Raw genomic sequence first — 15,393 nt, forward strand, 5'->3', positions numbered from 1 at the left:
GTAGTGGGAGTGGGTGGGTAGGGGAACAGAGGTGGGAGGAGGGGTATGGGAAACTTTCGGGATAGCATTTGAAATGTAAATAAAGAAAATAATAATAATTAAAAAAAAGATAATGTTGTTTGAAAAATATGTATTCTTTTATCTTGAATAACTTCATATTTTCATTGAATGGCAGAAAGTTTCTGTAACCTACATTTGTTTATTCCGTCTTTGTCAATATATACATATTTAATTACTTGCTGTTCTTGACTGAAAGTGAAATATAGCAAAACCGCTGGGTATATTAGCACATACCTTTAATCCCATCACTTGGAAGGCAGAAGCAGGTGGATCTCTGTGAGTTGAAGACCAGCCTGGTCTATGCAGTGAGACCCTGTCTCCAGGGATGTGAGGGGGAAGGAAACAAAATAAAGTATCAGTAAAGTCAAGTTCACTTATCTTATCAAACTCAAGTTCACTTATCAAACTCCCCAGTCTGTGGCTTTCCCCACTGACGTATGACATGTATATAAGCCAGAGATGGAGAGCCAGTTCCTGCTTTCACTTTGATGATAGGATTATAAACTTCCCCAGCTTTATTTCAGCTTCTTGGAACATTATCCCTGCCAGCATTTGCCTGACGGTTAAAAGTTACAGAAATTCCTAGAGATTTCACTGTTCTGAATCTTTAAAAAGATCATGAATGAAAATCAGACTATGAGTTGTCCATCAAACGAAGCAGCTTGGATTTCCCCAAGTAACGCAGCCTTTCACAGGCTGGGCCTTTCCTTCACATCGGATCTCTGCGAGAACAAAATCTAGACTTTATTCTCATATAGTAGGTTAGCCAAACACTTCCCATTAAAATTCTGGGGGTAAAAAGACCAAAGTTAATAAAAGGTGCTACCTTTCTTTGCATGTTTTCTCTAACCTTTGTGGTCCATTGTCAAAATGATAGAAACCAATAATCCTTTTCTTTTTTTTATTTTGTTCTTTTTTAAAATTAATTTATTTATTTTACATTCCATATTTTATTCCCTGCCCCCATCCACCCTCCTGTTGCTCCACATCCCTACTATAACTCCTCCCCCTCTCTCCATGTGGCTGTTCCCACCCCCCCCACCCCACCTGACCTCTAAACTCCCTGGGGCCTCCAGTCTCTTGAGGGTTCATCTCTCAATGAACCCAGGCCCCGGCAGTCCTCTGCTATAAGTGTGTTGGGGACCTCATATCAGCTGGTGTATGGAACAAACGGGGGAAGACAGCTGAGGAAGCTTGTAATTCACTCCACTTGTAGCTGCTACAATTTCCTCATCCACAGAGTGGAAGCGACGGTGCCTTCCCAACTGCGTGACAGCTTAATGTAAAAATAAGACAGGCGCTTTGCAAGGCCAAATTGTTTTTATTAATACAAAGGTCATATTGTGCAGAATATTGCGAACTGGTTCGTTAATGTTGATAGGTCCCAGACTTGGTGTGGCAGAAACAGAAGCAAGTATTCTTTTCCTCGCCACATTTATTACATTCCCCCCCCCCCATTTGGAACTCATTTGAATTTTAATGGCTAGGAAGAGGAGACTCGTTCATACAATATTTAGAGTCTGTGTCTTTGTTTAGCCACGTTTTAATTTTTTCTTGGGTAATGGCAATTACAGATGTCAAAGCAATTCACATGTGTACTTTTTTCTCAACAAACTAAATTTATTGTTTCCTTCTCCTTCCTAAGTCCCCCCTTTTTTTCTTTCCTAAAGGCACTTTTTCATTTTGATCCTTGACTGCTGACCCGATTTGTAAAAAAAAAAAAAAAAGTTTTTTAGACAGTCATTCCCTCACTCCTGGTGTGTGTGTTGAACATATACTGCGGTCAGACACAGAATGCAAGTAGAGGCAGGGTCTGTCCTCATGCAGCTGGCTGTCTGCTGAGAACTGGGACGATGGATGTGCAGGCAACATCAACAGATAATCATAACACAAGCTGTGCCAGACCCAAACAAAGCATGAAGCTACACAGTAGGGTGCACTCACAGCAAGTCACATCTGGGGCGAATTGGCAAAGGGATTCTTGAAGAAAAGCCATGTAAACCAAGACCTAAACCAAGACAAGTGCCATCGTGGGAAGACTTGAGCAGAAACAAGGGAAGGGACCATACGCTGGTCAGTGCACAGGGGCCTGAGGCCTCTGTCTGTCTGTCAAAGAAATTGATGAGCAGCTTTTGGATTCTAGAACAAGGGAACAGAATCCTGGGGCTGCTTGAGTATCTATACAGATAAGAAAACTGAGGGACACTCAGCTGTGGCCTCCCTCCTCTTTTCATTTTCTTGATAGTCACAAATGGCCAAGTCCCCTCCTTTTCTTTTTCCTTCTTGCGTGTTCATAGGATGGAGAGGACTCAAATGAGGTTGACAGTCAAGGCCCTTTGCTGCCTCATTCACAAACTAGTAACAGTCTCCTCTCCTCCCCACACTCCTGTCTGTGCTGGTCCTATCCCTTATTATAGTGTGCTTCTAGACATGGGCTCATCCTGCATGAAATCTGCTAGAATCTTTTTTAAAGCCAGATTTCTCTTGAAGAGCCATTCCTTTACCCATCTCTGTGTCAGAACTAACAACTAACTAAAAACATTAAAGGTTTTTAAAAGATCAGAACCTTTTGGAACCTATTAATGTAGCAGACCACTGCCTTCCACCAACCCAGACAGCATCTGAGGCCTTTAGAAAAGCTTCCCCCATCTGGCTGTAACCACCTCTCTGATGTTCCCATCAATGTATTTTAAACTTGCCTTGATTTATGGCTTTCCTTGTTCTGAAAAACCATAAAGCTTCATGAAACTGCTTCCACATTGGAATGTGAAATTTGGGGTACCCTAAGTCTGTATCCCTGGGCATGGCCACTCAAAATGGCTCCAGAATGAACTATCTCTTAATCTCTTTAAAAAGTTAAAAGTCAGATTCTCTCTCAAGATTCTTTTAGCCCCTCCACAAATTCCCATTGCCCACAAGTCATCCATCACCCCGTGTCTTCCCGATGACCGAGTTACGGTGCGAGGACCGGAAATCGGGAAAAGGCATGCTCATGCTTTGTGGTGAAAACAAGGTCTTCTGTAGCATGGCTTTTGCCACTCAGCATCATTAACCCTTTGACTTCACCTGTTGAACCTTGACCTTCCAAAGACCAAGAAGGGGCAGGAACTCCCTGTAAATGATAGCCAGTGACATTAATAAATCCCAGAAGCTGAAAAAAATGGAAAGTTTCAAGTCCCTAAATTCATTGCTTCAGAAGATACTTTTAGCATCCTATTAAGGAAATAGCTCGATGCTTGTATAGTTTTATTTATTTCAAGGAATATATATTTTTGTGGTTTGTATTCAAAGTAACCCCATGATTTTAAGCAGGTCACAGTTTCTCTTATATGCCAGTAACCATAATGGCTGGGCCCATTCGTCATAGAGTTCCTCTGAGCATCCAAGTGGGTAATGGCTGCCTATGGATTTGTGTCATTTCTCAGCTCTCATGGCATAACCTCTCATGGGTTTCATTCTAGGGTGACCCTGGATCGTCTGCTGCAGGAATTAAGGTAACTATAGCCTTGCATGTGTTTGTACCATGGATATCATGGTTTTGACTTAATGAGTCTCTTTTCTCTTCACTTTACCACTATTAAGTGGTAACAGTTCTGGCCCAATTCTCTGGCAACAGCTTCCAGACACAACAGGGAAATCCCGGGCAGCCTTAATAGGAGGGCTTACCTTCTCTCCCATATTTCCTTGGTTTGAGTGCTAGGCAAGCTCATGGCAACTTCCATTGTGTAGTGTGGTAGAGAGTAGGAAAATGATGTCCACAAATACACATAATCAAGTAGGAGGTTGGGTCATTACTGTAGAACTGCCCAAAAGCCCAGTAGTTTTCAATTTTTCTTCTAAGACTGCACGTTTCATATTTGGTTTTCTTTGGCCAGGGAGAACCTGGAGAATCTGGCCGCCCAGGGCAGAAGGTAATGTCTCTCTATCTTTGGTATGTTTTTTGCATCTCTCCATGACCAGTGTTTCACATCGTTGTCATCTGATAATGAAGTGTTTATTGCACAATGGTGCAGTTTTCGTGCTTTGCAACATGTTACTGGTTGCTCTCCATTTTAAACGGTCTTGATGCCAAAGTATGAAAACAAACTCTGTATGTATTCAGCTGTCTGAAACAAACAAATCTCGGCTGAGCTGGAATGCCAGCTAGTTGTCTTGCATGCTTAAAGACAATCTGCATGTTTCTGTCTTTTCATGAGAAGAAATGAGTATGCACTAAGCCGTCTCAATGGAGAATGATGGGCAGTTCCTCCTCTTTCCATTGCTGATGCTTTCCTGCTGACTGTGTGCGACTCTAACCTGTGCCATGAATGTTGCCTTATGGAAACTAAATTCATCTAAGGAACTAAATGTTAATTAGCAACATGAGCCATACCAGTTTCACTAACCGAGCTGTAGATATATTAAATTCATCATTTGTGCTTCTGCACTGAATGTGTTTATACTTATTTTTCTATCTGAGTCTAAGGCAGGAAACAAATGTTAGCACTACCTCAGCTGAGCATCTGGGTCTCAATTCCCAGTATAGCCAAATCTCACATAACAGACAAAAGAAGATGTGAAGTCCATGAGATAAATTCCCTAAAACCATGGCCTTTCCTTTGTGTACTGGTAGCTGATGTTATAAAGTATGAATTAGGACATAGAATGCACCTCTTTAGTGGAGAGAAAACGATAACAAATCCTATTGCAGTGGTTTGGAACCTAAAGTTGAGAGTCTGATGTATTAATTGGTGTTCTTGAAGTCATGGAGAGAGCTTTCATTTAAGAACTTGAGATGAAAGTATTTTTAAGAAGGTTTTCATATTTCTTAAACAGTTCTCTAGTAATTTTTTTTCTCTTAAAACTGAGAACCTTGGAGTTTTGATTCATCAGCTCAACTCTAGGCAAGACTGAGAGTCCAACACAACTCTGTACTCTGACTTCTGATCTATCTCTTGATCTTCAGTTTCCAAATTTACTTCAAGAATCCATACAAAATATTTTAAATGGATAAGCTATAATTATGCCCATCCTCCTCTTCCTAGCTAATCTACAGCAACACAACTTAGCTCCCTTTGATAGTAGCAGATGTACACAGCCATCCACACAGGTTACTGTTCAATGTGTTTTGATGAAATGTTTCAAATACCTTTTGGGGATGAGCCTCAGGTGCCACAATGTTCTTTCCATGGCTCCTGTCAGTGGTGATAGCCTTCCACAGATACGCCCAACCTTTCCCCTTTAGGCTGATTTTTCTTTTTGAGAAACTGCTTAAACTTTTCAGTACATGTGATTTCCTCCTCCTCCTCCTCCTCCTCCTCCTGGATGGTCACAGACAAGGATGAATATCTGAACATGCTAATTTTCCCCTTCCCAGTCTTTTTCATGCATATCATAGCAGATAGCCCCCTCTGACCTTTCAAAAGAAAATGTTGGAATTACTAATAATAGAGGCCCATGGTCTACTTTGTTTGAGGAAAAGCAACTGATATTTTCAAATAATATGATTTGGGGGTTCCATAGTCTTTAGATATTAAAGAGGTGGCTTACTTTTCTCCAAAATTGTGATTTGCTTTAAAATAAATGTCACCAGGAGCCAGGCTTGGTGGAATATGCCTCTACCTCAGCACTTGTAGCAGGAAGACCTGGCATTCAATGCCCACCTGCCTTACTTAGAGCCTGAGTCAAAGGGAGGGAGGGGCTGGTGAGAGGGCTCAGAGGGTAGAGGTGCTTCTGCCCACCCCGATGGTCTGAGCTTGATCCCAGAACCCACATGGTAGAAGAGAAATGAATCGCGTAAGAGTTGTCCTCTGGCTTACACACACACACACACACACACATACACACACACAAATAAATAAATAGGCAATTTTTTAAATAAAGGAGAGGAATGTACCTGCAAGAATCTCTAAAACACAAGCCAAAACAAGCCTCATTTAGCCTCGTGTAAGCTCCACTGTACAGGAACCAAATTGACCTTAGTTGCTTGGCAAAATATTGTATTATTATAGTTCTTTATAAAGATAACTTAGTAAAAGAAGGCTGCCTTTCAAACAGGAAACGTGAAACTGAATTTAACTACTAGCTTCACAAGAAAAGTTTTGATGCGTAAGCAATTTATTTCTAACGTGTTAGATTGTGCTAATTATCTCAACGACTCAAATGCAGAATGATTGCTAATTGAAAAATTATTGGTTTATGAGAATTTAAGATTTAGGAGTTTTTAAATTGGAGTATATCGGAATAATGAGGAAGCAATTTTCACTCCAAAATTTAAATTTAAATTAATGGAAACTTGAAATGTTGTTAGTGCATTTCATAATAAATGGCTCATTGTATTTCTTAAAAAAAAATAAATAAAAAATAAAGATAACTTAAATTTATTCTGGACATTTACAGCTAGCAAGAAGAAATGCTGGATTCTCTTTGCATTCTATCAAAAAAAAAAAAAGATTTAAATTACATTGAAAGGAGCTTTCATCTGGGTTGATGGTGACCTGAAACCAAAACTACCCTTTTATAAATGTGTAGCTCAGATTCTGACCTCCCTAACACACTCTCCCCTTCCCACCATCGTATGGCTGCCTCTGTCTTGTATCAGATTTTGGTGATGATTCCCTGAACATTGAAAACAGAGGATTTCCATGTTGGCTGCTTAGAGCCAAAAGCCGTCAGCAGACCCTGGGGTACTGCCAGTCCTGGATACCATCCAAGGCATTTTTACACCATTGCAGGCTGGGCTGCGGTGGTCAAGGGCACACTGGTTCCTGAATTTAGGGATGCTCCCAGAAAAGTGTAAAATAGGACTCGGCCCAAGCACTTGAGCCTTCTACTGAGACCCTGCCCAGTGTCTGTCTAGAATCATTATGAAGGATTCGGTTTCTCCCACTGTTTATCTTGCAGCTTCAGCAGTAATGTGTGTGGTTGACATGTGAGTTAGGGTTACACGCTGGCTTGTCAGGTCTCTGTAGATCTGTAAGGTAGGAATTGTGTTTCACCATACAGCTCTTCCCAACCTTTCCTAGAAGTACACATTGTAATGCTGAAGAAGTATATCACTTGATTCTGCATCAGAAGGGGCCCTTCCCAATGAGCTGTGTAGGTATACAGGAGCGCTCCAACAGAGCCCCAGGTGTAAGTACCTCTCAGGCTGGAGAATGGAGAGTTAAAGGGGAAATATAATAGAATGAGAAATATAAATAAAACAATAATCTGACTCTTAATTGAGACTCAGGTCTAACCCATTCGTCTGAGCCATGGTATAGACACAGAAGGCAGAGTTAACTAAGACCCTTTCTTGTAGTTGGTAGCTAAACTTTCCGGGATGTGAAGATCAAGAATTCTTTAGAAAGAAATGTCTTACTAAAAATGTGAGGAGTTCCATAAGGGCAACATTAATGATCTTACCATCTTTCATTATGGTAGCTAAGAGCAGGAATTAAATACAAACATGGAAAGATAAAAGTCTCCAACATTCAACACTTAAGAATAACCACATGCATAACAAATACACATACATAATGTAGTCAGAGGCTGAACGTCTGTCATTTCACATTTCATTATCTTATGTGTTATCCTCCAAAGTTTATGCATTTTTCTCATTAGAAAACATTTTATGTGTTAAGCGTGTATACATGGGCATATAAATTATTTAAAGTGGCTATGTGGTTCTTTTAAGTTGGTAGAGAAAGGATTCTTATTGGAAAATAATATTATATAAATATTAATTTCCACACATGCCTCAGATGAGATATTGTCATAGGAGTTTGGGAAGACTCTTTTAAAAAAATCTCAAGTGTTATTGGTTGTATATTCTTTGCAGTTTACTGTTTTCAAAAACCTCATACTCTTTCAAAGCAAAAGATAACTTTTAGTAAAACATGTGCGCAAGCCCTTTCTGATAGGTCCTCTTATGTGACTGGATAAAGGGTAGATGAGAAAAGCAATGTACTGTGTCTTATCTATGTGAAGTTTAATATTCCTAGACACATGGTCTTGGGATGGAATGGTTAGCAAGTTTGTATTCCTTTCTTCTCTAGTTTAATTTCGTTGAAGTCTTATTTATAATGCACACTCCTGCAGAGTGCTTTTTCTTTTGCGTTCCTGAAATACCTTTAAGAGGTGCCAGGAGAGCCACCCCCCCCCCCATTTTGTCTCATCACTCAGCTTCAGAAAATATCTAAAGGCTTAATATCATGATACCAGAACGAATTCTAGCTCCTCCTAGTCTGAAACCACTGACAGTAGCGATGGAAGATCCAGTTGTTCTGAGTGGGTTTCTTGTGTCACAGATTATTCAAGGGCCAGCAAAACGGCTCAGCAGTCAAAGCTCTTGGCCAGCCAGGCCTTACAACCAGAACTGGACCCTCAGAACCCCTACAAACATAGAAGGAGCAAACCAAAACATCAGAAGTATCCTGCGACCTTCACACCATGTGAGCGTGGCAGACAAGCGCCCAAGCACAGTGATAAAACATAATTAAATAAAAATTAAAGATTATGGAAGCATTTAGGCTACAAAACATGCCTCCTCCCTCCCCCCTCCCACCCTCCTGGATCCTCTCTAGAAATGGTTGCCATCTCTCAGACTGACCATAACAAAACTCTGTGGTTATTTAACTTCAGTGGCACTTCCACAGAAAACAGATAACATTTCAAGACAAATATAATTTTTTCCTAATTCCTTTATTCTCTCATAGTTCACTTCAAGAGGATTTTTAAGCACTGTAACCACTTGTGCTTAAAATAAAAATAGCCAATTCTGTGAAAATGAGAAGGTTTAGCCTGTCTCCAGTGTGCCTACCCAGGGCGTACCACTTAATCTCTGACCTGTATTCGGGAACAGCTGCATGGTACCATTAGCCCAGCACTGCTAAGCTAGGTCATTGTAACCCAGCAATTGTGAGGAATATAGGCTGGAGCCAAGAATATTCTTAACCATTTAATTGTCTTCTCATCCTTCAGGAATGAAAAAGAAATCTTACTATGCTTTTAAGTGAGCAACCTGTTTAATGTGTACTGTTTTCCTATGGCCATCTGTTCATCCAACAGCCTCTCCATTATCTAAGCAGGGAGGGCCCTGGAATCGGGTGTGTTATCGAAGCAAGCGACTTCAATAAATCATTGGCCAAAGGAATAGTCAATGCAGTCTTTCCCCCTTCCATTCCTCTCCCATGCCGTCTGATAGAGATGCCACTGGGCAGTGAACTGCGGGAAGAGTCAGGTGCCTGAAAAGTCTTCCAAGTGCTCAGAGTCCAGAGTGAACTGAGCCGAGTAGTCTCATCAAACTACTCCAATACAGTCCTTGTGTATATTTCCCTTTGCAGAAGATCTTCCACTGGGACACTTGCCATGTTTTTCTCTGATACTGTGACTGCGTAAATGTCGCTCTATAATGCTGTGTGATTTTCCTGTGTAGGGTGAACCAGGGCTGCCTGGGCTGCCTGGACTTCCGGGGATAAAGGTAAATACTCCACTGACAGACTTCCTAGAACTATAATTACGAGTCAACTACATTGGAGGAAAATAGAGAAAAGAGCGAATACAGGTTGCTAACAATTCTTAAGTTGTTTCAATTGATTGACTTTTTAATTGAACACGGGTGTTTAAAGTTGCCCTTTGCCATCTAGACTGTATATGTCACTGCTGGCTCTATCGTGCATGCCCCTGAGATGAAAGTAAGTTGCATTTCAAGTGAAGTCATGCAAGGTCTTTAAAGTCGAGAAGGGATCTCTCTTTACCTTTAACTTGATTTCTAAGCACCTATCAAATTTTGATCCAAATTCACTTTAGCATCCCTATAAATCATTCAGGCAACCGCATATCTGCTTCTTCATTAGAATAACACCTCTAGGATGCCATGCCTCCACCCTGTCAGTCACACTCACTGAGAAACGGAAACCACACTGTTAAAGTATTTTGGCCCAACACATGTGCTTTCTACCTAAACTCTGTATGTCTGTTCAAATCATTGCTTAAAGTTCAGAATTAAAACATTGTTTTCAGATTTCATTTTTCCATTAATTAATTAACATCCCAATATCAGTTCTCTCTCTCCTCCCAGTGCTCCCTCTCACAGCTCCTCCCTCCATCCCCCCTGCCTTCTCTGAGAAGGAGAAGCCCCCCACCACCACGTCTATCACCCACCCCGGCACATCAAGTCACTTCAGGACTAAGCCACTTAAAATATTAATTTTTTAAAAATTTTTTAAGACTTTTCCCAGGGCAACTATGAGATTTAATATTCTAATACCCTAGCTATAACTATTCATTTATATTCAATTTCATATAAATATTATCCAGAAGTAGCAGGAAAGCAATACAAGCACATTTTCTGTTCTTCAGTTCTGTATGCTATCTTATAGTGTGTTGAATGAAGTTAGTCTGATTGAAAGTCCTATGGTATTTATAATATTTATAGGTGATAAATACACAGAAAAACTATATCTTCTAGGTTGGCACTCAGAAATTCTGGTTCTAGTGTTTTGTTAGCTCTTTCTAGATTACTATAAAAAGTTAAGGTTGTTTTTAAATAGATGCTTTAGTCTGACTCTTGGATAGAAAATGCGCTCTAAAAAAATGTCTGCTGAAAAGTCAAAGTCACTTGCTGCTTAGCAAGAATAACATCCTCAGCTGATATGAAAGTTCATACTACAGGGCTAATTTATGACCATTCTTTAGTAACTTCCATGCATAAAAAAAAATGGCAGCTCTTTATAAGTGACAAGATCATCATTTTTTAAATGATTTAAGGACATGTTTCTGGGTGTTAATTAGAACTTGGTGGCATTACAAATCATAATGAAGACATTTGAGGCAAAGGACGTTAGAAGGACAGAAAAGTCCCTACAGACAACCCTACAGGCTTGTCAGGGTGCAGCTTGGGGTTCTGACATCCACTCGTCCCTTCTCCTGGGATTTAGACACCTTGGTCAAAAAGAACGCATTACTTTTTCCAAAGTGCAATGCAGATAAAAACACACAGAGACATGAATCCTTTCCATAGCTACCATATTTGTTACCCTTGGCTTACTTCAATATTAAATGTCTACACTGACTCTTGGCCTGCCTAGAGTCGCCCATGGACCTTTATAGAAGGTCATGAACTCTCGGGATAGGAGGGCTCATTGTAACTTGCCACCTCCAGTAAGTGCTTGAGTTCCCACAGCCTGGGAAAGGGCTGGAAATACTTTGCTAAGGTGGTGTGGCTCTGACAGGCACTGCCCTCCTGTCCCTGACAAGTGACGGCTCTGTCAGTGAACCTGTCGGTTGACAAGAACTATTATTCTCTAGAGATGTCTCTCTGTGTAATAGGAATGCCACACTTGGGCCACTGTCTGGTGTTTGAGATCAGTCGTGAGCTCTGTTTTTTTGATTTAACAAGATTTATCTTCTCACTGCAGTTCAAGGGAAAGATAAGCTTTCATTATAATGTAGCAAGTGCTAAATGTAAGTAAATAATTTTAGAGAAACAGACAGTGTAAGCACATTAAGGGAGTCAGTATTCACAGTACATTCATCAAAGTAGACTTAAAATTTCGTGACATCACTTCATTAACTTGGGACACTCCTTACTAGTTGAACTTGCACCATTCTGCTAAGGTGGCAAACCACAAGGCAGTTCATTCTCATTTCATAGTATAAGTTAACGGGATTTAAAATTAAAACCCTTACATGGGACTATAGGACGGGTGATAACTAAACTATCAGTCTCTATCTTAGGCCCATGTGTTCCTTTTATGCTTTGGAAATCTTTCCCCGCTGCTACCCGTGTCCTCCATGACTGCCACTACCAGAGAGGACATGCATATGCCATCTGTTGTGTCAAAGGCACTGAGGAAGCCATCCATTACATACCAGGAGAGCTTTGGTTCAACACCTGTTGCTCTCGGGGAATTAGCTGGAAACTTAATGAGCACCCACATGCCTGCCACAGCTCTCAGGGACAGGAACCAAGTGGCTAAGTGCAGGCACCAGACTCGCCTCACTATCACCTCAGTGTCCTGCTCTGAGAACGGTGCTAATACTGCAGGCATACATAAGGGAAGTCACTAAGACCAGGCGTGACTCCATCTCCAACCGCTCGTGAGCTTCCTGCCGTTATTTGAAAGTCCTCTCACCATGTGGAAGGCATTTGGGATTCCTATTTCATGCATTCATGGTTCATATAGTGTCAAGATGTTCAACTGGGAAAATTAAATTATGTACAATGTACCATGCAGAAATTGATCTTCTGGAATAAGAGTTGAGCTTAGAAAATTAGTTTTATGAACAAGCTTTCAAAAATGTTGGAGTTTCTCTTCCCTCCCCACCCCACCCCCCAAGTATCTTCATGGATAAAAATGATTGGGCCTACCTTTTCTGATATCAGATAAGAAGGCAATTTTCTAAGTTGTTATTTTTGAAAATCTTATTCTTGACACTTATCTTGAAAAATATATTGTTAATGCATCCTTGTGGTTCCACATCCCTCATAAATAGACAACATTAGCCAGAAACCCTACAGCAAATCAAATCAAAGCCTTTACTGGTGCAGTGACTCAGGGCAAGCCTTGTAATCTCTCTGTGATTCAGTTTTCTCATGAAAACCAACAGTGACCATAGCACCAAGGTCTATGAGAATGGAATGGAATGGAATGGAATGGAATGGAATGGAATGGAATGGAATGGAATGGAATGGAATGGAATGGAATGGATGAATAGATGTGTGCATAGCTCCTGAAATGTTTCCAGCACAGAACAAGTGGCTGTTGTTGCTCTTTCTCTTGGGACAGCTCAGAATATTGGAAATGTCACTTATATACCCACTCAATATAGTATTTCCTCGTGTAAATAATTTTAACCTATAGAAAATACACCTAGTTATACTCTATATAGATAAACATTATGGATCCTCCTTTAGTGGGATGAAGGAATGAAACCATTGAAGCACTAAGATCATCCACCCTCCCTACCACCCAAGTGTGTTCTGGGAGCAAAAGACCATCATGTACAATGTCTTGAGGATGCGAGATGTCACTGTGAACATTCTCCTTCCTGATTGTTCACAGGAAAAGCAAAAAGACATTTAACACGTCCCAGGTCTGTTACCTCACTCAGAATGCTCGTTTCTAGCTCTATCCATTTACCTGGTAATTTCACAAATTTGTTTTTTCTTGATGGCTGAATAATTTTCCACTGGGTAACTGTACCATATTTTCATTGTCCATCATCTGTTGGTGGATATCTAGACTGTTTCCAGTCCCTGGCTGTTGTGAATGGAACAGCGGTGGGCATGGATGAGCACGTGTCACTGTAGTGAGATGCCAAGTCCTTTGGATAAATGCCTGCGGGTGGTAGAGCTGGATCACATACTAATTTTATTTCCAGCTTTTTGAACACTCTCCACACTGATGGCTACAATGGCGGCACCAGTTTGCACTCCCACCAGCAGTGAATAAGTGTCCCCCAGGGATCCCCTCTACCCATGGCATTTGTTATCACTTGTCTTTGGTTTTCTTTTTTCATCTTGGCCATTCTGACTAGGGGAAGATAAAAAATCTCAAAAGTAGTTTTAATTTACATTTCCATTACATAGCTAAGAATGTTGAAAAGTTTAAAAACTCCGTCATTTGTCTTTCCTTTGAGAACTCTATTGAGTTCCATGCCCCTGATTTTAATTGGGTTGTCTTCTTAACATTTAAGGGTTTTGTTTTGCCTCAGTTCTTTGTATATTCTACATATTAACCCTCTGGCAGATGTATCGGTGGTCAGGATTTTTCCTCCTTCTGTAGGCTGCCTCATTCAAATGATGGTTTGCCATACAGACACCATTTACGTTTCAGGAGGTCCCTTGTCAGTGGTTGGACTTAATGCCTGCACCATTAGGATCCTGGTCAGATTTTCCTTTTCTGTGCCTCTAAGAAAGTGTATTCCCTGCTTTATGCTCTATCAGACTCAGGATATCGGGAATTTGATCCATTTGGAGTTGAGCTTTATGACTATAAGAACTAACTGAGTTTCATTCTTCTACATGTACATATCAGTTTGAGTGGCAGTATTTGTCTAGTTGTTGAAGATGCTATCTCTTGTGCAATGTGTATTATTGGCCTCTTTGTCAAAAAAAAAAAATTCAGGTGACTGTGGCAGTCTGGGTTTATGTGTGGATCCTCAGTTCTATTCCAATAACCAGGATATTTGTTTTGATACTAACACCATACTGTTTTTTTATTACTGTAGCTCTATAGTAAATGTAAAATCTGGTGTACTGATACCTCAGCAGGGTTGTTGTTGTTGTTGTTGTTGTTGTTGTTCTTGTTGATGCTGAAGATTATTTTGACTATCCTGAATATTTTATATTTCTATATGAAAGTTAAGATATTTTTCAGTACCTATGAGAAATTGAATTGAAATTATGATGCACACTTGATTGAATCTACAGATTGCTGACTGTAGGATGGCCGTTTTGATGACATTAATCTTATTACCCATGAGCATTGGATGTCTTCCCGTCTTCTGGTACCTTCTTCTACTTTCTTCTTTCAGTCTTGAAGTTGCCATTGTACAAGTCTTCGTTTTCCTTGATTAGCTGTATTCCAAGGCATTTCTGAGGCTCCTGTGCGTGGCGTTCTTTCCTGATTTCCTCTTCAGCATGTTTATCATTGTATATAGGAAGGCTGCTGGAGTTCCTGAGTTGATTTTGTATCCTACTACTGTTCTGAACTGTCTTGCCTAACCCAAGACATTTTTTTCACAGATTTTTCAATGCTTGCTTTTATCTTTCAAAAGATAAAAGCAGTTTACCATATCTAGAAGTCAAGTTTTAGGCAGACAGGGAAGCTCTGTGACAGCAGACATTACATGAAGTCAGAAGAAACTGTTTAAGTAGCAACCATAGTCTCAAGGTTCACCTTTCCTCGAAGCTTAATCATTTTACTCTGGCTTTCATATTAATGAGAATCCAACAATCAGATCAAGAACTTAAAAGAGGCAGAAGGGTCTAAGGTGGTGAAAAGAAATCTACCTCACATCATAGGAAGTCCCCCTTGACCTAGAAGCAGTTTTCAGGGGACAGAGACATTGGCTTGGCATTTTCAGGGTTAAGTGCCAGCCTAGTGCTCTCTGAGTGACAAAGGTTTCTTCAGAAGCTGATGAGGATGGATAAAGTCCAGCCCTCAGAAACATCAGCGCATCTCTAAACTGACAATGATAAATGTTGGGATGTAAGATTAATTCATAGAGGAAAGGAAATAAGGCGTCCTCAGTGGATGGGTCACACTGCATCATTGTCGTGTGTGTGACTACTTCCTGCTTGCATGAACCCCACAGAGATGGGAGGAATTTGAGGACCATCGGGAAACTCATAATGAAAGGCAA

General features: G+C 40.5%; 1 protein-coding gene across 6 annotated transcripts in view; it reads left to right on the forward strand.

The window, feature by feature from the left end:
• The window catches only part of Col25a1 (collagen type XXV alpha 1 chain), a 417,766-nt gene that overhangs the window by 342,090 nt on the left and 60,283 nt on the right, over positions 1-15,393 (forward strand). For 5 of the 6 annotated variants that reach the window (XM_029537736.1, XM_029537737.1, XM_021195769.2 and 2 more), the window contains exons 16-18: positions 3,522-3,554; positions 3,936-3,971; positions 9,458-9,502. In XM_029537736.1, the coding sequence (XP_029393596.1) occupies positions 3,522-3,554; positions 3,936-3,971; positions 9,458-9,502 (114 nt within the window). The remainder of the gene's footprint in view (positions 1-3,521; positions 3,555-3,935; positions 3,972-9,457; positions 9,503-15,393) is intronic. The other variant, XM_029537738.1, reaches the window with a different exon arrangement.

Source organism: Mus pahari, chromosome 4 (genome assembly GCF_900095145.1).
Source record: "Mus pahari chromosome 4, PAHARI_EIJ_v1.1, whole genome shotgun sequence".
NCBI lineage: Eukaryota > Metazoa > Chordata > Mammalia > Rodentia > Muridae > Mus > Mus pahari.